General features: G+C 37.6%; 1 protein-coding gene across 1 annotated transcript in view; it reads right to left on the bottom strand.

Annotated features, from left to right (window-relative positions):
* LOC134344100 (coiled-coil domain-containing protein 149-like) overlaps positions 1-24,633 on the bottom strand; it is a 106,596-nt gene that overhangs the window by 72,274 nt on the left and 9,689 nt on the right. The window contains exon 2 of the mRNA XM_063043357.1: positions 12,707-12,868. Coding sequence (XP_062899427.1) covers positions 12,707-12,868 — 162 coding nt within the window. The remainder of the gene's footprint in view (positions 1-12,706; positions 12,869-24,633) is intronic.

Raw genomic sequence — 24,633 nt, 5'->3', positions numbered from 1 at the left:
ACCATATACTGTATATGGCCAATGTGGATGCATGGTCAAAAGTTCAGCTTAAGGTTGTGATAGGTCAAAAGAGCTTGAAGGAGGCCAACCCTAAACCCAAACAATTGCATCAGCTTCGTTTTTGCTTGCCCCTCATTTTCCCTATGTTTCCATCATATGCCACCCAGCTACTCGACTCAGCACCTCTGATGTGGCCTGGCCTCCTCTCTCTCTCTGAAGCTCTCCTCACATTTCCTATCAGGCTGCCCCTGGCTCCTTCTACACCTGAGATCATCTGGGCATCAGATGTCTTTATAAGCTCCTCATTCCATTCCATCCCATCCTTTCTGTGGCCATTTTCAGTATCATTTGGACAACTCACATCGTGAGTTTATGTAGACTCCACAATCACAATTCCATATTAGGCCAAAAGTCTCGCACATTTCCAGATAACCTAGTATTTCAGCTAAATCTCTCCAAACTTCCTGGCATTGCAATATTACCACAGATCCCAAGAACATCAATCCCAGCCCTAAAGCTAAGAAGTTACTGTCTCAATCCCAGCACCACCTCCTCTTACTACTGATAGGACCCCATTGCCATAGAAGACCACTGCAAAATAGAATGAGCACATGTAAAATCATAGAAGGTATACGGAAGGAATTGGGAAATAGAAAAGAACAAGGAAGCCATTTGTGGAAATTACTCCCTCGAGAGTGAAATACAGTAAATGTTATTATAAAATAAACCAATGCAGTGACTTTTCTTTGTCAAAAAAAAAGCCAATTTTAATCATCTTACTATTAAAAACAGAAAAAAAACAAATCATTTAGCTTACCTGGCAATTGAAGCAATTTTCCTGATCTAATATCGAATGCAGCACAATTATATTAAATGTCAGTGCATAAATAGCGTGGATTACCAACATTCTGATTATGTCCAATATTAAAAATGTATGATGTGTAGTCAGTCTCAAAAGAGAATAAAGCAGCTTTCCATGGCATGATCAGCACTGAAGTTAATATTTGCATGCAGTGTGCAGCATGACCAGAATTCATATGACTCATTTGTGTGCATTATATGCACTGCATCAGCATCTCATAATTGAGGGCTTCTAGTTTTACTAGATAAAGTATTTCTAATCTACTCTGCAAGCTGAATCCAAATGTCTTATATTCTAAATTATACTGACAAGTAAACATATGAGTGGTTTCCCCCTTCTAACTTTTTTTGGAGGCTGTTTGTGGATAGGTATGTCTTCAAAGAATGACCCTCTGAAATTATTCCTACTCCTGAGAATTGAAAAACTGCTGAAGTTGGAAACAGGAAACACTCAGTAGGGCAGATAGTATCAATAGACAATGAGTCTTTGATCTGAAGTATTTGCACTTCCCCTTTCCACAGATGCTGCCTGATTTTCAGAGTGTTTCCAGATATTTCTTTTTTTACATTAAGGCCAAGGCACAAGAGATCTGGCGGATGCTGGAGATTGTGAGCAATACACACACAAAGTACTGCAGGAACTCAGCAAGTCAGGCAGCACCTATGGAGGGAAATAAACAGTTGATGTCTTGGGTTGAGGCCTGAAACATCGACTCTATATTTCCCCTCATACATACTGCCCGATTTGCTGAGTTCCTCCAGCATTTTACGTGCATTTCTCTTCATTAGACCCAATTTTACTAAGTAAAAGGGATGGGCAAGAATTGGACTGTATACTGTTCTACAACCAAGAGAGGTGGAGCAAAATGTAATGGAGGATAAGGTATGCAATTAAAAGGAAAGATAAAGAGAGGAAGGGCAAATGTAGCTATAAGGATAAAAAGCAATTCTGTTCAATGCCACAAGTACTATTTGTGAACTCCTAATGCTAGCTCAAGTTTCAATTCTGAGGAGGGAGTGCTGAGGCTCAGTCCATTTTCCCTGGAGCAGAGGAAGTTAAAATGGGGCATGACCGAGGGATGTAGAAGCCATGCGCCAAGTTTTCTATTTGCAATGCATTCTGTGCCGTGCGTTTATTACGGTAGTTAGTTATGTGGGGGGGGGTGGGACGTGATAAAAGTGAAGGGAACAGTTACCTATCCTTGCGATGTTTCAGTCAGCTTCAGAGCTGCAGACTGCCCAGTGTGATATCTTTTGTTAATTGCTTAATTACACTTGAAGTTACTTAACTTTAAGTACGTTTAATATTGCTGGCTTTAGTTTCATTGCTTCAAGATTGTATGTTTTGCTAGTTGATAATTAAGGATCAAATACATTTCTTTGACTTTTTGAAGATTATTATTGGATTGGATCAGAGGGTGTGCCATACAGGATAACTCCCCATGCTTTGTCTCCGACAGCAGCGTTGGTTTGCTCAAATGGCTGCTACAAGGTATATAAAATTATGATGTTTCTCGATATGATAGATTGCATAAATTTTTCCCTTTATCAGACTGGATAAAATTATGGGATGTAGATATAGGACAAGATGTGACAGATTAACAGGGGATTTAAGGGCAGGCTGTTTAACGCAGAGAGTGCTGAGTTATCTGGAATTCAGTGCTAGAGAGAGAGAGAGATGGAAGCAGAGTCACTGAAAGCATTTAAAAAGTAGGCAGACAAGCACTTAAATCACACGAGAAGACTACAGGCCAAGTACTAGAATATGGCATTAATACAGACGGGTGCTCACTGGTCAACGAGGATGTGGTGGACCCAATGACATGTTTCTATGCAGTATATTACAGAGCAGAAACTGCAACAGCTTTTAAAATGAGAGTTATATTTGTCTGTAAGGCTTACATGAGTTATGTGCAATAACCCCAGGCTTGATTAATCATTGTGCAAAAGTCCCACTGGGTGGCATAGGCATATCATAAGGAAGTGTGAGCAAAAGCCTGGCCCCCATGCATTCCTAGCATTGTGGATGACTGCCACCTTGGAGGCAATGAGTTGAGACCAGAATAGGGAAAAAGATATCTGGACAACAGATGAGCCAAACTGTTGAGAGTGATTCACATTCCAGGGCACTGGGGCCATTTCGGGGGAAGGCGAAACCTGAAAAGACTGCATGTCAGTGGTACTAGGACATTTTGCTGAAGTTTAGGGAATGTGTTTGAAACTGATGAGGGATGAGCACTGCAAGGTGGAGCTAAAAAGCAGAGAAAGGGTGCAAATGGAATTGGAAAATCAAACAGCACCAGATGAAGAAACAGAAAATGATTAGATAGGACCAAAGCATGAGAGAGTCCTGATGTTAATTTGCAGTGCATGCATATAGTTGCAAAGAGTGCGTTAAATAAGCATGGTGAGCTGTAAACACAATTAACCCCATGGGATTACGGTACTGTGGCAGCAATAAAGACCTGGCTAAAATATGTAGGCGATGGCTCAAATTATCTCTGACGTTTAGAAAAGATAGGTAAAGGAAGGAGGAGTTTGTGGGGAGACGGGGCAGGGTCTGGGCAGTATTAATTTAGGAGAATACTGCAGTGGTGGAGTGAGAGGATGAAAAGGATGATCAAGACCAAAATCCATCTATTTGCTGTGAGTAAAGAAACAATTGAGTGGTATTTACATTGCTGGGACGGTTCTAAGTGAAGGGCATTGAGGAGCAATTCATGGGGATGTTATAGTGGGTGGAAAAGTGAAAATGAGGAATGACAGGTTATGAGAGAAGGCCATCAGCAAACATAAAGAATTCAAAATAAACAATGGAAGGGCTGGAAGAGTTCCAGTAAGATGGCGGTGTGCTCAGTTCCAGTGGCTTCAATGAAGCCAACCAAAGGTGTTATTGTCTTTTGTAAACATACTTTTTTATGATCACAAGGCCCTGCTGGACATTAAGAACTTAAAGGTACCCCATCAGTGAGTTGCACATTGGCAGAGAAAAGGAAGGAGCTGGGCTTGGTGAGACTGTGCTGGCGCCTGTGTCAGAGAGGCGTTGGAGGAGATGGTGCGTGAAGGCAGTTTGCGATCTAATAGCGAGCGGCAGTCTTCTCCACTTTTTTTGTGTTCACAAGACCTATTTGGAATTTGTTGATACGAAATGCTGCAAGTCCGATTCACTGCTTTATTGACAGACTAGACCTCAAGCCGTGGTGTTGCCTCTTGACAGCCTTCCAGGAGAGAGGCGTTGAAGTCGGTATGCCCCACCACAGCGCTGGCGGCAACATGATACAGCGTCCAAGCTGGAGTTGGTGCTGCCCCCAAGTGTTCACTCAGCAGACGACAAGCCACATTGTGTTCAACTGCAGACTGCTGCAACATTCATGGACTCGGGGTCTAGGACTATATTTTTTGTGTGACTGAATCTTACTGATATCTTATATGTGCTATATGTGCCTTGTGCTACTATGTGAGACAATTGCGACTGTGTTTTGCTCCTTGGCCCTGGAGTAACACTGTTTCGTTTGGCTGTATTCATGGGTATTCGGGTATGGTTGAATGATAATTAAACTTGAACTATGAACTATCAGTGTAGCAGAGTGAGCAGAGACTAGAAAGAAAATCTACTTTAGAAGGTAGAAGGCAGGTCTTATGTACAAAATTAGCATTTTATAACATACAAAAACTAGAGTTTTACAAATACAGGCATAAAATGTGTGGCTTTGGAGCTGGTGCAGATAAGGTACAGCAGATTGATTCCAGAGATGATGGGGTTAGCCTACAAGGAGAGATTAAGTCACCTGGGGCTATACTCACTGAAATTCAAAAGAATGTGAGGGGATCTCATAGAAGCATATAAACTATGAAAGGGATGGATAAGAGAGAGGCACAAAAGCTGTTTTTACTGATAAATGAGACTAGATCTAGGGGGACATAGCCTCAAGATTCATGGGAATAAATTTTGTACGGAAATGAGGAGAAACTGCTTTTCCCTAGAGAGGAGTGAGTCTATGGAATTTTCTGCCAGGGATCCAGTAAAGGTGACCTCATTAAATATATTTAAAAACAATTAGATTTTTTACATAGCAGGAAAAATTAGGGTTGTGAGAAAAAGTCAGGTAAGTGGAGCTGAGCTTATGGACAGAACAACCAATATCTTATTGAATGGTGTAAGTTCGATGGATCAAATATCCTACTTCTGCTTCTATTTCTCATGTTCTTATGAATACCGGAGCAATGAAGTTTTGATGAACCATTTAAAAAAAACATTTCTTCAGCCACTGGATGCCACACTTTCAAGACAGTACAGAACAGATTTACCAAAATAAATTCAGGGATGCAGGACTTTAGTTAAATAAATATACCAGAAAAGTTGGCACCATCCTCCTTGGAAAGGAGGGGATGATAAAGGAATTTATAATCTGAACAGTATAAATAGAGCAGATAGAGAAATTGTTTCCAATGCTGGAAGGGGTCAAGGCAACAACAAAAAAACTCCAGGGGTATTATGAGGGAAAAGCTTTTTTTTTAAATATAGCAAGTAGCCAGGGATTAGAAGGCACTGCCAGATCCACCTGTAGTGTTTAAAAGAGAGCTGGTCTGAAATAAACAAAAATATTTGCTTGACTTTTGTGATAGGGGTAGAAGTTGGGTTATTCTTAAACAGTCCCAGCAGAGCAACAATGGACAGAATTAGTTTCTTCCATGCCATTTGTGGTTCTGTGGTGATGAGGTTTGACTGGGGTGTTGGGGATGAAGAGGGAGTTTTGGTGGACAGAAAATTGGGGAGCAGGAGGGCATCAGTAGCAATGGGGAGAGAGAGGTGGTCAATAACCATGAACACAGGTGGATGCACCGTACTCCTAGGATGCCTCAGGTAGGGATGAGTGTTGAAGCACAACTTACCTCCTGGGTTGAGACCTGTTTCAATGTTTGCTAGTCTCATCTACACAAATGATATCAAATCCAGTGTCCGATTATTGTGTTTATAAAGCAAATTTCACATAAAAATACTTTGTTCCGTGACAGTTCTCTTTGGCCTGAGAGTTCTCTTCTCTTAAGTATGAGAAGCAAAAGGAAACTATGTTGTGACTATCAGAAAAGCTTTTCATCTTTCAAACTGGAACCAAAACTGGGATAAACAAATTTGTTAATGTAATTTCCCTCTTAGAAAGGGATAACAGAATACAAAAGCAGGTCCTATATTGTACTGAGTATTAGCAATTTAGTATCGGATCAGTAAACTCAAACTGAGTGAACACATGGGTTCCAGTAATTACTGAGTACAATTATAGTTGACACCATAATTAAAGTCAAGGCCAACAGTTACAAAAGAGATCTCCAGACAAGAGTAGACTTTCCATGATAAAATCACCATGGCAGATTAAGGTTCAGGGGACGAGGGAGTGACAATCAGGGTGTGGGAAAAGCTGATACTGAAATGGCATTAATCATGTGAAGGTAAATAACTTTGGAGAGTGCCTGGATGAATTTCCTGAGTAATGTGAAACAAATGGAAACAACCACCCATTTTTATTGCATTTCACTTTGACTAAAGCTAGTTTTAATTGCCTGACACCAAAACCAAAATAATATACTTGAATTTTTTGATCAATATCTTGTTTCTTGATCCTAGGAGCATATTTATTCAAAAATCAAATGGACAAGGTTGGATATTAAAGGTGTCCTGTGCATAGAAAATTAAGCCATACTTTTTCTCATTAACTCAAATAAAAAGTTGGCAATTCTAATTTGGTCAAATAAGTGGAGATTGGTCTACTGGAATATCTAGGTATGGACAAGGAAATGGGTAAAACTGTATTAAATAATTGTAAATATTCAAATTAGGAACCTGTCATGAACTTTCAACTTAACCAGTTACAATTAGTTGATCTTTTTCATATTTATACCTTTTTTTTAGGGAGCGTATACCGGAAGTCATGGGGGTAGTTTTAGCGCTTGCTTCTTTCTGGCGGGTCTGCTTTAGATTTTGCCTTGGGGTCTTGGGGCAGGGGGTGGTGGGAGGGGCTTCACGTTTTAGTTTGTTTTTCTTTGGGCTATATACATTATTGAAGTACTGTTTGCGTCCTTTTTCCCGGTATCTTTTGTATGTTCTGTTTCCTCTCCGGGTTTGTGGGTCGCGCCTATCGTCAATCCTCCTTGTTGTGGGTTGACTTTAGGATTTATGGAGTCTATTATTAATTTTGTCTCCTGGAATACTAACGGTCTTAATCATCCTATTAAAAGGAAAAAAGTTTTTAAAGTGTTCCGGAGACTTAAAGCACAAATTTTATTTTTACAAGAGACCCATGTACGGAGGGGGGACAGACTACGTTTTTTCAAATTCTGCAAGGGACAACAATTTCATTCGAACTCCAATGCTAAGATTCGAGGCGTCTCTATTTTTATAGATTCCTCAGTTACTTTTATACAACAGGATATTATTTCTGATCCGAATGGTAGATTTTTATTGGTTAGTGGTTTACTATTTAATAAAAAAGTAGTTTTGGTTAATGTTTATGCTCCTAATATGGATTGTCCGGAATTTTATAAATCATTGTTTGATCAGTTTCCGAATTTGAACGAGTTTTCATTGATCTGGGGCGGAGATCTTAATACCTGTTTGTCTCCAGCTTTGGACCGTTCGGCTCCTTTACGGACTTTACCTAATAAATCTGCAAATTTGATTAATTTTTTCCTTTCTGATTCTGGGTCGACGGACATTTGGCGTTTTCTGCATCCTCAGGAAAAAGATTTTTCCTTCTTTTCACATGTTCATCACTCCTATTCAAGAATTGATTATTTTTTCATTGATTCTCGTCTTATTCCTTCAGTGATTAAATGTGATTATGATTCTATAACCATTTCGGATCATGCTCCACTTAAGCTTTCTATTAAAATTATGGCCAATATACCAAATAATAGACAATGGCGTTTTAATTCGCTGTTGCTTCAGGACTCGGACTTTGTTAATTTTATGAATGAACAGATTGAGCTTTTTTTTACAATTAACCATACAGAAGATATTTCGGTTAACACTCTTTGGGACACTTTTAAAGCCTATATTCGGGGTCAGATTATTTCGTACTCTGCTGCTTTGAGGAAGAAACAGAAGCAGGAGGAGATGGCAATTGTGGACAAGATTAAAGAAATTGATAAGAAATATGTTATGGCTCCTTCTGAGGAGTTATACAAACAACGAACTGAACTTCAAATGGAACACAGTTTACTACTCTCGTCCTCGATTGTAAACCAATTAAAGAAAACAAGAAGTGACTTTTATGTTCACAGTGACAAAATTGGCAAGCTGCTGGCTAATCAATTGAAATCTAATTATGTTAAATCTCAAATCAATCAGATTTATAACCAAAATGATCGATTGATACTGGATCATGTGGGGATTAATCAAACCTTTTGTGATTTTTATTCTTCTTTATATCAATCAGAGTCTCCTCGAGATTCTAAATATATGAATGATTTTTTAGATAAGTTAGACTTCCCTCAGATTTCACAGGATATGTCTTCTTTATTAGATACTTCCATTATAATGGATGAGATTAAGAATGTTATTTTTTCTATGAATCTGGGGAAAGCTCCTGGCCCGGATGGGTTTACCGTTGAATTTTATAAATGTTTTGCTTCTTTATTGATTCCTTGGCTCTGTAGGGTTTTTGAGGCTTCTTTGAAACTTGGTAAACTTCCTGAATCTTTTAATAGAGCATCAATTTCTCTAATACTAAAGAAGGATAAAGACCCTGCTCAATGTGCATCTTATAGACCAATATCTTTATTAAATGTTGATTCTAAAGTTTTTTCTAAGTTATTAGCAAATAGACTAGAAAAAGTACTTCCTTCTATTATTTCGGAAGACCAAACGGGTTTTATTAAAGGTCGTTACTCTTTTTATAATATTCGTACATTGTTAAATATCGTTTATACTCCCTCACAAAATGTTCCTGAGTGTGTTATTTCTTTAGATGCCGAGAAAGCTTTTGATAGAGTAGAATGGCCTTATTTATTTAAGGTGCTTGAAATGTTTAATTTTAGCTTGAAATTTATATCCTGGATTAAACTGTTATATCATTCCCCTGTAGCCTCGGTTCGTACTAACTCTTTAAACTCACCTTTTTTTCCTCTCTTTCGTGGTACTCGACAAGGCTGTCCTCTTAGTCCCCTATTATTTGATATTGCATTAGAACCTCTTGCAATTGCTATTCGAGAATCTTCAAATATTACTGGGATAACTCGGGGATTAAAGTCCCATAAATTATCACTCTATGCTGATGATTTACTTTTATATATTTCTAATCCTGAGAAATCCATTCCTGCTGTTTTAGAGTTATTAGCACAATTTGGTTTTTTCTCAGGTTATAAATTAAATCTTAGTAAGAGTGAACTTTTTCCGATTAATAAACATCTTCCCTTATATTATAAATTTCCATTTAAATTGATTAATAATTATTTTTCATATCTTGGGATTAAAATTACTTGTAAATACAAAGATTTATTTAAGACTAACTTCTTACCATTAATAGACCATATTACTCAACTTTCATCTAAATGGTTTCCCTTATATTTAACTTTGATTGGTCGTATTAATGCAGTTAAGATGTTTTTTTTGCCAAAATTTTTATATGTGTTTCAGGCATTACCAATTTTCGTTCCAAAATCTTTCTTTGATAAAGTTGACTCTAAAATTTCTTCATTTATTTGGCAGAATAAGAATCCGAGACTGGGTAAAATACATTTACAGAAAGCTAAGAGAGATGGAGGTTTAGCATTACCTAACTTTAGATTCTATTATTGGGCTATTAATATTCGACATATGAAATTTTGGTTACTTGACCAGGATATACTATCTATTCCTAAATGGGTAGCATTGGAATTACAATCTGTTCAGGGTTATACACTTGGCTCTATTTTAGGTTCCTCTCTCCCTTTTGATTCGAAACGCCTTAAGCAGGTCTCTAACCCGATAGTTAAATATGCTTTGCGCATTTGGTTTCAATACAGAAAATTTTTTGATCTTAATCAATTCGGGTTAGCGATTCCTATTTTAGGTAACATATTTTTTCCTCCCTCTTTTATGGATCGCGCTTTTCAAACTTGGAAGACTAAGGGTATTTTACGGTTTTTGGATTTATTTTTAGATGGTTCCCTTATGTCTTTTGAACAATTATCTAATAAATATAACTTATCAAGAATACATTTTTTTAGATATTTACAAGTTAGAAATTTCCTAAGTACTATACTTTCTTCCTTTCCAATGCTTCCTCCTACATATATTTTAGATTCGATAATTAACCTTAATCCATGTCAGAAAGGTGCATCGGCTATGATTTATAATATTATTATGAAACTTAGGAAAGCTCCATTTGATAAGATTAGGGTAGATTGGGAACAGGAATTGGGGCTTACCATTTCTGTGGATGATTGGGGGTAGATTTTACAATTAGTTAATACTTCCTCTATTTGTGCTAAACATTCCCTAATTCAATTTAAAGTGGTTCATAGAGCACATATGTCCAAAGATAAGTTAGCGCGTTTTTACTCGCATATTAATCCTTTCTGTGATAGATGTTCGGGGCAGATAGCCTCTTTAACTCATATGTTTTGGTCTTGCCCTACTTTGGAAACTTTTTGGAGAGATATTTTCAATATTATTTCTAAGGTATTAAATATAGATATCTCTCCTCACCCTATTACTGCTATCTTTGGACTACCTAAAATTTCTAGTAATCTTTCCCCTTCAGCCCGTAGAATGATTGCATTTCTTACTTTAATGGCGAAAAGATGTATTTTACAACATTGGAAAGAGCTTAATGCTCCAACTACCTTTTTTTGGTTTTCTCAGACGATTTTATGTTTGAATTTGGAGAAAATTAGAAGTAACCTTTATGATTCTTCATTTAAATTTGAACAGATTTGGGGACCTTTTATTCGATATTTTCATTTAATGTAATATTTACCCTTCTTGTTTTTTTTTCACTGTTTTTAATGGAGGTCGGGATTGAGGACGTGATTTTAAGTTTAACTCTGTTTGGTTTCAAGTTAGCCCATTGCTTTGCTTTGCTTTTAGTTAGTTGCACGGTGGGTTTTTTTTGGGGGGGGTTTTTTTCTTTTTTTTTCCATTGATATATATAAAATTTAGTATACTATTATGTTATCTTGGTTTCTTATGTTTAAATTACATTGTTTGTAGTATTTTTTTTGGTATTGATACCTTTTGGAATTTTATTATACTTTAACATTGTATTAATGTTTATATGGCTTACCTTTTTTGTATACTTACTCAATAAAAAGATTTAAAAAGAAAGAAACTTAACCAGTTAGCCTAAACTTAATTGTTGGGGCAAAAATCAAGACTTATCACTAATATTAATTTTTTAAAAATGACAAAGCTGGAATGAAAATTGTTTTTCAGAAATGTATTTGATGGAGATACAAGAGACTACAGATGCTGGAATCTGGAGCACGAAACAATCTACTGTGGGGGGGGGGGCTGATTGAGTGGAACTCTATTTTGGGTAAAAACCCTGAGTTCTGACTGAGATTTCATCTTCAAACACTGACAAATCCTCTCCCTCCACAAATGTTGTTCAATCCGCTGAGTTTCTTGAGCAGATTGTGTGATGCATTTGACGTTTTGATTGAAGAAACAGAAGATAAAGACAGAATGTCTTTATAGTTCAAGAAGCAAATAGTCCACAAGTTCCTCCCAATTTATTGTACATTTGAAGTTCTGATCTATAACATCTCCCTAGTTGATTCCAGTCTACTGATGTTGTAAATGACCTCTTACACCCTGATGTGGCAAAAGCCTTGGATGGGACATTTCTGTACTGTATTTTAAATATAAATTGTGGCAAGCCATATTTATGATGCAGTCTGTCATTTGCAGGGTGGTACAAAACCATAGGCTACAATGGGCTTTACTTGCAATTGCTTCTGTGTTAATCACTCCAAAGCCTCTAGGCTGCAAACTGGTTTATATAACAAACTCCACCAGAGATTCGCAAATCAAGTCTAATGATGCTAAAGCTGGTGTATGTATACCCTGAAACATTAAGCCTTCAGTAAGACAAGATTACAAATTATCTTCTCCTCACAGAGTTGAAAAATACCTTGCATGTTAGATCAGTTAACAAAATACTGCATAGAATATAATTTCAAGACTGCTGGGATATTAAAAATGCATCAAGGAAAACAATTAGTCGAGGATATAACGCAGGGCATAAGATTAAATATTCCACTGCAGTTCTGCTTATTTTACCTACGGAAGCAGAGAACTGATCTCAGAAGATTAACTGATCTGAGTTCGTAATGAACCTACTGACTGTAAAAGAGGATTGAAGGATATTCCTCAATTCATCTTTATTCACTTTTTAAAAAATGAGCACAGTAAGAAGAATGTGAATAATTATTAATTCTGTGCTTCTTAACTGAGGCAATCGTAGGTAGAAATTATAATGATGTTTGTGTTTCAGCTGTCAGGCATTAAGCTTCTCTATATGTTCAGCAAACATGGAGAGGAAAACATGGGAGGATTTATCTGTGATGATGCTAATGATGTGGGTTTGTAGAAGATTTAATAATTTCACATATACTGTTAGAGATTATATATAACAGGCATAAAAAGCTATGTATGATTTCAAGTACTAAACAGGTTTATTTGATTTATGAGAAAATGTTTAAATTTTTGCACCTCTTTATACTCTCTGCTAATTTGCATTTTTCAGTTTGCAAAAAATGGGAAAACACTTCAAAAAGCAGCTTATAAGATCGACACAGGGGTCCTACGTCCTCCCAAAAAATTCCTCCGGTGAGCAGGGTTTTGTAGATTTATGTAGAAACTTACCATTAATTCCCTGTACTTTTTCTTTAGTGATTGATGGCGTTCCCGTAACTGGTTAGCCATTAGTTTGTACTGGTCCCGTTCTTGTTGACATGTATCAAGTTCCTTGGAGAGAATCAACAGAGCCTCCTTCTTACTCTCCAGCTTCCTTTTGCAAATCAAATACTGGAACAAAAGAAACATTTTAAGGTCAGGTTAAAGCAAGGAGTAAAAGTGATCAAAGCTTAGGCTTTGTTCTTTACAATAGAAGCAGGCAGCACTTTCAAATGTACCACAGGTAGCTTCCACTATCCACTGAAAGATAGGCTACCATCTAACAAATCTACCCTGTTTTCTTCAAATGACTATATTAGAACACTACAATAATTGTTGCATCTTTTAAGCAATCATGCCACAGAAAATCAAGTGCATTTAGTATCAACAAGGCCTTCAGTGCACACCAATGAAACATCCAGAGGCAGATGATATGTGCTTATTTTTCACCTGAGCTAAATGCTGGGACGTTCCAAACCCATTTTTCCATTAAAGCAATCTTTTTTTCTCCTGATCATGGGGGATCAGGATGAAGGGAAAATTGCTTGAATTTCCATGCTAATCCTGAAATGGATAATATGGTAATGAAGAGAACTGGGCAATGTAGGATTTATTTTGGTAAAACACATGCTCCCTTCCACCACCTGGTGTGGAGCAGGGAATGGTGAAATGTCACAAGCATTTTAATTTTACTTTCCTAGTACTCAAGTTAGCCTGGCCACCTTGGGGCATGTACACTCCTCTGTTAATATTCCACCTCCCTTTTTTGGGAGATTTCAGCTGCAATTCTACCTATCAAACCGATCTTACAATCATCACCTTAGCACAAGGTTGAAATTCAGCCTAATTTCCAGGTTAATATCTGGTCCTGCCATGTTGGAGATGCAGTGGATGCGAGCTGGATTTTTCACCGTGTTTATCCCAAGGACTAAATAAACGCAGGTGTACTAGTTTAAAATGTCCTCCTCGTATAATGTTCATTTGCTCTTCATTTCAATACTGTCAAATGAGACCGACAAAGGTCTAGGAGAAAGATCTAAAGGAGTCTTCACTGAATTCAAGTTATGCAGTGTTCATAAAGGGATTTTTCAATTGCAAATTGTTGAGAGATATTAAAATTGGAAAGACATGCAGTCACTCTTTCAATTCATTCATTATGTCCAATGCATTCAACTTTAGTCACTAATTCTTGATTGTCCCCTGATAAACTCAGGGCAACCTTTTTCTCAAGTGTGAAATCACTATGCCCCCAATGGATGGAAAATTCAGCAGCCTCTTTCCACCTGTTGTCAGCTAACACAACAAAATGACAATGGAAAAATACTGGGGTTCAAAATGACTGCTGAAACTCATTCAAGCTTCAACCTTCTGGTTCGTGAAAACATAAATAGAGCTTTGATGGGATTTCAGCTTTCCATTCGCTCTTGGATATCCATAATTCGTTATTCAAACACAGTAAAACATTCCATTTAATGAACATCAATTTAGGTGACCAACCATTGTAACAAGAGTCTCATTACCATTTCTGCATGGCTATAAAGTTAATTTAGATCGAGGACCAAGACAGCAAAAAAAATCTATACTCGCAAAGCTTGGCTGATTAGATATTATACTATATGGTGATACATGCAGGGGTACTGTATGGCTCCAGTACCCTGCTGACACTCTTCGTAATACAGCTGTCATCTATTTGATCAATAACAACACTATAAATGGAACCAGAAGTGGCTCATTCAGCCATTTGAGAATACTTTGTCATTCAATAAAAATCACTCCCAATCTTGCATTTCAACTTTGCCTTCCAACTTCCTCCTTCCCTCACTTTCCCCACATCCCCTGATGTGCTAAGTATTCAAACAATAATTCAGAAGGGGTTTGAAACATACTCAACAACCAAACATCAATGCAGCCCTTGAAACGGAGAATATTTTCTTCTCCTTCCTAAATATCTCATGTCTTAGTCTGACATGAGATACTTACACCTTCTCGATCAAAAAATCCCAAATTGTACCAGATATACTCTCAGGGTACACTCAATATTTCCAGAGAGTAGATATCAGGAATTGTGTAATGGTGGATTGAGAAATAGAGGTCTAGGTGGTTAAGATTTGTAGTGAGGAGAAAGGAAGATTGTCCTGTTTGGAGTCAGACAGATGATAGTTTAAAATATTAAAACATAAAATATAGAGTAGTAGGATTTCTGGAAAGCTGGCAAATGTGGAAGAGTTATGCCATAAAGAAAGGTTTGGAAAAATCTGCTTCAGACTCCTCAACCACTATTTTGCCAAATCCCTTGAGACTTCTGTATGCTGCTGTCACCTTCTGTTCTTTTAATCTGTAGAGAACACAAATCTGTCCTATTCTTCCTTATAGGATAAAAATCTATCCTGGACGAACCTTCCAGTGAACCTTCAGTGGACGACTTCTAAAGGAAATGTCGTCCTTTAGAAGGCAAAGATACCAGCATTGTACATTGTATTCCAAGTGCGATTTTATTAAAATTTGGTACCTTTGAAGCAATTTCTGTATTTTTAAGCTTCAGTGAAGTGCCAAGAAACTCTTTCCAAGTGGTTTCTGCATCCAAAATAACTTCAAGTGACTGATGTAAAAGGATATCCGGACGTAAGATTTTATACTACTCAAAAATACGTTGCTGCTCTTTATTTTTCCATTAATGTAGGTAATATTTCTCCACACTGTATTATCCCTGTCACATTCTTGCACATTCATTTAACTTTCCCCTATTCCTTTCCAGGCTCAGAGCTTTCTTTCCTACCTACTTCTGGATGCATTACAATCAATTCTCCTTATCAATGCAAATATCATTGATTTAGACTGTAAACAGCAGATGCCCAGACATTGATCCATTTTCTACCTCATTAATTAGCACCTGCCAATGCCAAAATAATTTACTTTTCAGAATGTTAATTAATCCTTAATCCATGCTATTATTCTCAGTCCCATGAGTTTTAATCTTCTATAACAATTTCCAGTACAAAGCCAAAACAAATGCATTTTGAAAATCCAACTGTGCTACATCCATTGTTTCCCCCTTACCTATTTTGCTGGTTACAACTTCAAAAATCTTCAATCAATTTGTCAAGCATAGTTTCTTTTTCATCACTCTGCACTGACTTCACAATTATGTTATGATTAGATTTTAAAGATCTAGTTTCTTTTCCTCTAATATTATATTGCAATATTTCTTCTATATATTTTATATTTGTCTGTTTTCTCATGAAAATAATTTCATGATTGACATATTTAAGTTTCCTCTCTTAAATCAATTGACACCATTCAAAAATATGGGGGAATCTGAAATACAAAGCCAATGCATACATACGTTTAAAGTCACCCCTTATAAGGTACCAGTATTTAGACTTCTGTTACTAATTATTTAAAATACTAGATTTTTGGTTGACCATAAGACATAGATGCAGAACTAGGCCATTCGGCCCATTGAGTCTGCTTCACTATTCCATTATGGCTGATCTATCAGCCTTGTCAACCCCATTCTCCTGCCTTCTCCGCATAACTGTTGCCACCCTGACCAATCGGGAACCGACTAACTTATGATACTTGATGAAGGAAAAAAGATAGATGTGGCTTATATTGACCTCTTCAAGGCTTTCAACAAGGGTATGGTAGGCTTGTCCAGAAGGTTAGAGTACAGCTTTGCAAACTTGCTTCAGAATTAGCTTGGCGATAGGAGGCAGAAGGCAATGGTGGATGGGTGTTTTGCTGACTGGATATCTGTAACAAGTGGTGTGCTGTGGGGATTGATGGTGGGGACTTTGTTGTATTTAGTATATATAAATGACTTGAGTGAGAATGTAGGAGGTCCAACTGGTAAGTTTGCAGGCAATAGGGAAATTGGTGGAGTTGTAGATAGTGAGAAGGATTGTTGAAGGATACAGCAGAATATAGATCAGCTGGAAAGGTGGTGGAAGAGTGACAGATGGAACTTAATCCAGATAAGATTGAGGTAATGCACTTTGGGAAGTTAAATTCTAGTAGAACAAATAGAATAAATGGCGGGAGCGATGATACACACAAGGACTTTGGGGTGCAAATTCATAGCTCAGTAAAAGCTGGATTTGGTATTGAAGAAGACATTTGGCATGGGATGAGTCATTGAGTATAAAACTTGGAATGCCATGTTGCAGTTGAGCAAAGCATTGGTTAGCCCGCGTTTGGAATATCATGTACAATTCTGATCATTAGAAAGGATGTAGCAACAATAGAGAAAGTACAGAAGCGATTTACCAGAATGTTGCATGGAATAGAGGGCTGTAGTTATCAGGAGGTACTGGAAGCTGAGTGGTAATCTACAGGGTTTATAAAATATGTGGGGCAAGGATAGGGTAGATTGCATTTTTCTAAGAACAGGGGAGTCCAGGGTATAAGGTGAGATGAAAGAAATTTAAAGGAAATCAGAAGGGGAAGCCTATCTGGACTGAACTGCCAGAAGAGGTGGTAGAGGCTCTTACAGTTACAACGTTTAGAAAGCATTTGGGTAGGAACCTAGATAGGAAGGGTAGAGAGGGATATGAGCTTAATTCAGTCAAATGGGATTAGCATGAACAAGGTGGGTCATAAAGGCCCATTTTTGTCATGCATAATTCTATAATTCTACGTTGTATGATTATTTAACAAATTTTTGTCTTCTGCTATGAAGAAGGAAACAAAAAAAGTATAAGGTAATAAAACAAATGGCAAAATACACAGAAAAGGATTATGAAAAGAAATTTGCAGGACATGAATAATTAAAGAAATAATATGTTGAATAGATCTCAAATTTCACCAAGTTAAAAATAACAAGAATGGCACATGCCCTGGGCCAGGTGATTTCCTCCCATGGTTTCAAAGAAATAGATGAGGAAGTTAAAGATACCTTTGGTATAATCATCCAAAGTTCTCTTGATACAGATTCCATCCCTTTAAATTGGAAAATTTCACATTCTACTTGCTAGTTAAATAAGATGAGAAGTGAATATCATGGATCAATCAGCTAAAACCAAAGAGACCAACCATGAAAATATTCACCTGATCAGAGACAGAATAGATCTCTAACCTGAGAAGACTGAGTTTCTGGAGGAGATAATTAAGTTACTGGGATGATTAGGTTACTGGACGATGTACGGCCTTACATTGTGTTTACAATTATTTGCCATATTTTTAAATTGCTGAAGTAGTGGCATAAATAAATGAGACATTGGAAGCAGTGTAGATGACAGTACAACATCACAGATGGTTATCAGTAGATTATGCCAAAGGAAGACAGACTTCAGTGTAATCTATTTGGACTAAAAATGAAAAAATAGGTTAAATGGCAGAATGCGGAAAGGGAAAGATCTGTCCAACCAGATTTAGTAGTCATGTTTGTAGATCTTTAAAATATATAGAAAAATTAATCCAAAAGTCTAATTGGAATTAATCTATCAACTTTTCCAATTCTGATGAGAGGCTGAAACACTAAGTCCATTTTCCTCTTCATAATAAACCTGACTTGCTGAATGACCCCAGTATTTTCTGATTTATTTTAGATTTCTAACATTTACATGTTTTTGCTTTTAGATTAATTGGAATGCAGGCCTTTACAACAGAGCACTTGTATATAAGGGGAAGTTAAGCTGCTGCAATACAAAGGTCTAGTTAAGCAACACCTAGTATTAAATGCAGTTCTGGATTTTGCACCTTAGAAAGGATATATTGGTCTTGTTAACCTGAATGATATAAGGTCTTACAGTATTAAATTATGAGGAGTGATTATATAACATGGGTCGTACTTCTTGTAATTTAGAACTTTAAAAAGTGAAATCATTAAGGGGAACTAAATGGTTAGAAATGGTTACTATTGATTAGAGACCTTATTACTGGCAACAGAACATTCAAATAAAAGCTGGCCCTTTCATGAGACAAGCAATGATTCATGTTTAGTCAAAAGAAATTTGGACCTCATTTGCAAATGCCAGAGTTTTGCTCTTGAATCTAAATCTGGCTTTATTTTGTTTACCAAAATAAATTTGGAGACAAGATGGTTATACGTTGAATAATCGTGATCAATCATGACCTGATGGAACGTTGGAATAAATTGGGATGGAGTCAAAGGGAGATGGTGGTAAATTGGAAAGAAGTTTGCTAAGGTGCAGAGAAAGCACTAGAGTTGCTCTGGTAAAGTGCTGCCATGGCTATAATGGGCCAAATGACCTCTAGTCTGGTAACCAATCTATGATCCGGGGGGGGGGGAGCCCTTGGCTACATTTACATCCCATGAAAATTTCCTTCCACCTGCATACCTGAAGGAGGTCAGCAATTATAGCAAAAGGGTAAAACTCAACCCAAATGATAATTCACTGATAGTCAGCCTCAAAGGTTACAGAGAATGTATTTTTTCAAACGACCTCCAGTAGAATCAGCAGCTCCATCCTATCTAAAGAGCCTGTAAAGCAATAAAATTGCCTTTGAACAATTCAGTGAATATAATTGTTCTTTTCAAATTTGAGAGAATACATAGTCAATATCTTTACTGCAAAGTGATAGACCTGCAACAGGAAGATTTCAAATGTTTTAAATTGCATTGATCGATCAGAAATATTACGTATACGTGGCAATATTTTTAGCTCCAGAACAAATACCTTAACAGCATTTATCAAAAGAATAGCTGAAGGAATTATTTCCTTTAATAACAATTTAACATCTTTTGGTAGTTGATCCATGTTACACTACAAATCACACAACAAATCTGAAAGGTAGACTGAATTTAAATACCAATAAGTAGTTTACTGGGATTACTGATTTACTTCGTCCTGATGAAGGGTCTCAGCCCAAAATATCGACTGTACTCTTTTCCATAAATGCCACCTGACTCACTGAGTTCCTCCAGCATTGTGTGCGTGTTGCTTGGACTTCCAGTGTCTGCAGATTTTCTCTTGTTTGAGTTTAAAAATGCCGATATTTTGACCTCCAGATCCACATTTACTATAGCACTACCAATATGTGTTATTACCTAAATATTGTATCTTATAGTGCTGCTTCTTTGCCCATCTGAAGATCGATTTCACCCAAAGTGAATCACACTGCCAAACAATTCCAGCTCAAAACTAGACAATCGAAAAATTGACAAAGTATTGTGAGACCCAAACAAAACTTCCAAAGCTTCTGAGTCAGTGATATATGTGACAACATCATTAGCCAAAATATTGCCGCAGGGCAACTTGCACCATGGTCTCAAGTTATTGGGCACTGTTGGAAGAAGATCATCTTTAAAATGGGGTGTTGAGCTAAGAGGCCTGCAGTTGGGTGCACTGGAGTTTCTAGTCAACTGGATATGAAGTTCTTGGAAATCCAAGCTTGAGGGAAAAAAGGCAACATCCCTGGATAAGAGAAGGATGAAGGCAAATGTTGTTAGAAGATAAATGAAATCTAAGAATAATGTTCCAATAAGGAAGTCTCTTGAGTAAGGGAGGTGGATGTGGTGGAGAAAGGGAAATGAAATTGAAATCCTGCATGTATATTTATATATAAAATGATTTTTCTTCCATTATTTCTCCCTTTGCTTATTGCTTCCTATTGTATCCTGGTCTAGCCCTGGTTCCCTTATGCCACAGGGAACAGTTGGATCTTCATAGTGTCTTTCTAGCACATTACAATTGTAACCATAATGCTGTTAGCATAAATTCGAATCTACATCTGCTCATGGACTTTTCTGCTATAATATCATTATAAATATAATAGCTGTTAATTGGAGGAAGGCCAATTTCAATGGGATGAAAATGGCAAATGGCAAACAAAAGTTGGCAGACAAAGCTGTAGCATAACAATTGGCTACCTTTCATGAAGAGATGGTTTACGTACAACTAAGACACCAACCAATAAATAACATCTCTGGATGACCAAACAGCTGCCAGGATAATCAAGGACACGACCTACCCAGCCAACACACTTTTCGTCCCTCTTCCCTCCGGGAGAAGGCTCAGGAGCCTGAAGACTCATACGGCCAGATTTGGGAACAGCTTCTTTCGAACTGTGATAAGACTGCTGAACAGAACCTGACCTGGATCTGGGCCGTACCCTCCAAATATCCGGACCTGCCTCTCGGTTTTTTGCACTACCTTACTTTCCATTTTTCTATTTTATACTTATGACTTATAATTTAAATTCTTAATATTTACTAATGTTTACTATTTTAATATTTTTAATATTTAATATTTGTAATCCAGAGAGTGGGAAGTGCAGAATCAAATATCACTGTGATGATTGTACGTTCTAGTCTCAATTGTTTGGTGACAATATAGTATAAAGTATAAATAGAGGAAGATAAAGCAATAAAAGAATTGCTTATGCAGCTGTTGGATTGTAAATACCAACAAGAATTAGGCTGATTACAGAAGAAGTTGAGGGCAAGTTAAAACAAAAATAAGAGAGGCTAAGAGAGGATATGAGAAAAGATCACTTGCTAAACAATGAGAATCCAAGTGGCATATAAATAGTAAACGGGTAGTGCAGGGAGAAGAGGAACTTATTAAGGATAGAATGGGAACATACACATGGAATGTAAGGGCACTATTAAGGTGTTAAATGAGTACTGTCTCTTCAGCAGGGAGGAAAATGCTTTCAAATTAATAGACAGGGAGCATATACTCGAGTTCTTTGATGTGTTAAACATTGATACTATGGAAATAGATAGTTAAATTTGATATGGATGAGTAAATTACCAGGAGAGTATGGGATGCATGCTAGGATTTTGTGGGAAATATGGGAGGGAATTGCAATGTTTTAATACTCTTTGTAACCAGGAGAGTAGTAAGTTCTACTTTCTTGTTCAAGAAGTGAGCAAGAATAAACCTAGCAACTACAGATCAGTCAGATTAACTTCAGTGGTGGGAAAGCTTCAGAAATAGTGATTCAGTGCAGAATTTATAGTTGCATGGAGGAGAATAGATTAATTATGGCAAGCTAGCACAGATTTATCAAGAGTAAATCATGTTTAACTAATTTCATATAACAAAAAGAGTTGATGAGGTTAATATAGTTGATGTGGTCTGCGTGCTTTTGATATGGTGCCACATAACAGGCTTCTCAAGTAAAATTGAATCATAGGCCCTAAAATGGACATTGGTAGCATGGATACTAAGTTGTCGAAGTAACAGGCAATACAGGGTCGTGGTGAACAGTTCCTTTTCAAACTGAGGGAAAGTGAGTAATGCATTTGCTAGAAATTAAAGTTAGGGCCATTCATTTTCTTGATCTGTATTAATGACTTAGAACTGAACGTATCAACCACAATTTCTAAATTTGCCGATGACATACAACTTGGCACTATTGCAAACTGTGAAAAGAATAGTGATAAGCTACAGCAGGATATAAACAAGTTGGTGGAACGAACAGATGTGCAGCAGACGAAGTTTAATGCAGAGAAATGGAAGGTGATGCATTCTGGTAGGAAGAATAGAATAACTGTATAGGATGTAGGATATTTGTCCAAAGGAACACAGAAGTAGTGGACCTTCTGACATGGATGAACAAGTATGGATGTTATCAGCTGAAACAGGGGAACAGGAAAATCATGTTGAATGTTAATGAAATATTGGTCTGCCCTGAACTAAAGTTTTGGCTTGAGTTGTCTCCTCATAATAAGAATGTGAAACATAGGACATGGTTCAGAAAGAATTTATGAGGATAATTCCTGGGATAAGTAGATTAGAGGGGCTGTTTTATTTCGTGAAGAGAAGGGTGATCAGAGATTTTATGGAAGTTTTTAAAATGATGAAGGGACTGGATGGAGTGGGTACTGAGAAGGCATTTCCTTTTGTAGAGGGTTGTGGACTAGAGGTCACAGGTATAAAAGAGCAAGAGAATTTAGAGTGACATGAGGAAAAGCTTTTTTTTTAGGAAGTATGGAGTTGGGAAGTGGAAAGGACTGTCTGCTGATGGGTGGCTAGAGGCAGCTTTCATTGGGACTTCAAGGGTGAAAAGCACAAATAAACAGTAAAGGAAAATTTGTAAGGTTATGGAGAAGAACAGAGAAGTGGAATTTATGAATTGCTCTGGCAGAGAATTGGTGCAATCACAATAGGCCTTATAGAACCATAGAACCATAGAAACTACAGCACAGAAACAGGCCCTTTGGCCCTTCTTGGCTGTGCCGAACCATTTTCTGCCTAGTCCCACTGACCTGCACACGGACCATATCCCTTCATACACCTCCCATCCATGTATCTGTCCAATTTATTCTTAAATGTTAAAAAAGAACCCGCATTTACCACCTCGTCTGGCAGCTCATTCCATACTCCCACCACTCTCTCTGTGAAGAAGCCCCCCCTAATGTTCCCTTTAAACTTTTCCCCCCTCACCCTTAACCCATGTCCTCTGGTTTTTTTCTCCCCTTGCCTCAGTGGAAAAAGCCTGCTTGCATTCACTCTATCTATACCCATCATAATTTTATATACCTCTATCAAATCTCCCCTCATTCTTCTACGCTCCAGGGAATAAAGTCCTAACCTATTCAACCTTTCTCTGTAACTGAGTTTCTCAAGTCCCGGCAACATCCTTGTAAACCTTCTCTGCACTCTTTCAACCTTATTTATATCCTTCCTGTAATTTGGTGACCAAAACTGAACACAATACTCCAGATTCGGCCTCACCAATGCCTTATACAACCTCATCATAACATTCCAGCTCTTATACTCAATACTTCGATTAATAAAGGCCAATGTACCAAAAGCTCTCTTTATGACCCTATCGACCTGTGACGACACTTTTAGGGAATTTTGTATCTGTATTCCCAGATCCCTGTGTTCCACTGTACTCCTCAGTGCCTTACCATTAACCCTGTATGTTCTACGTTGGTTTGTCCTTCCAACGTGCAATACCTCACACTTGTCAGTATTAAAACTCCATCTGCCATTTTTCAGCCCATTTTTCCAGCTGGTCCAAGTCCCTCTGCAGGCTCTGAAAACCTTCCTCACTGTCTACTACACCTCCAATCTTTGTATCATCAGCAAACTTGCTGATCCAATTTACTACATTATCATCCAGATCATTGATATAGATGACAAATAACAATGGACCCAGCACTGATCCCTGTGGCACACCACTAGTCACAGGCCTCCACTCAGAGAAACAATTCTCTACCACCACTCTCTGGCTTCTTCCGTCGAGCCAATGTCTAATCCAATTTACCATCTCTCCATGTATACCTAGCGACTGAATTTTCCTAACTAACCTCCCATGCGGGACCTTGTCAAAGGCCTTACTGAAGTCCATGTAGACAACATCCACTGCCTTCCCTTCATCCACTTTCCTGGTAACCTCCTCGAAAAACTCCAACAGATTGGTCAAACATGACCTACCATGCACAAAGCCATGTTGACTCTCCCTAATAAGCCCCTGTCTATCCAAATGCTTGTAGATTCTGTCTCTTAGTACTCCCTCCAATAACTTACCTACTACTGACGTTAAACTCACCGGCCTATAATTTCCCGGATTACTTTTCGATCCTTTTTTAAACAACGGAACAACATGAGCCACTCTCCAATCCTCCGGCACTTCACCCGTAGACAGCGACATTTTAAATATTTCTGCCAGGGCCCCCGCAATTTCAACACTAGTCTCCTTCAAGGTCCGAGGGAACACTCTGTCAGGTCCCGGGGATTTATCCACTTTAATTTTCCTCAAGACAGCAAGCACCTCCTCCTTTTCAATCTGTACAGTTTCCATGGTCTCACTACTTGATTCCCTCAATTCCATAGATTTCATGCCAGCTTCCTTAGTAAATACAGACGCAAAAAACCTATTTAAGATCTCCCCCACTTCCTTTGGTTCCGCACAAAGCCGACCACTCTGATCTTCAAGAGGACCAATTTTATCCCTTACAATCCTTTTGCTCTTAATAT

Source organism: Mobula hypostoma, chromosome 3, assembly GCF_963921235.1.
Source record: "Mobula hypostoma chromosome 3, sMobHyp1.1, whole genome shotgun sequence".
In the NCBI taxonomy this organism is placed as follows: Eukaryota; Metazoa; Chordata; class Chondrichthyes; order Myliobatiformes; family Myliobatidae; genus Mobula; species Mobula hypostoma.
This window is presented reverse-complemented; position numbering and strand designations above follow the sequence as displayed.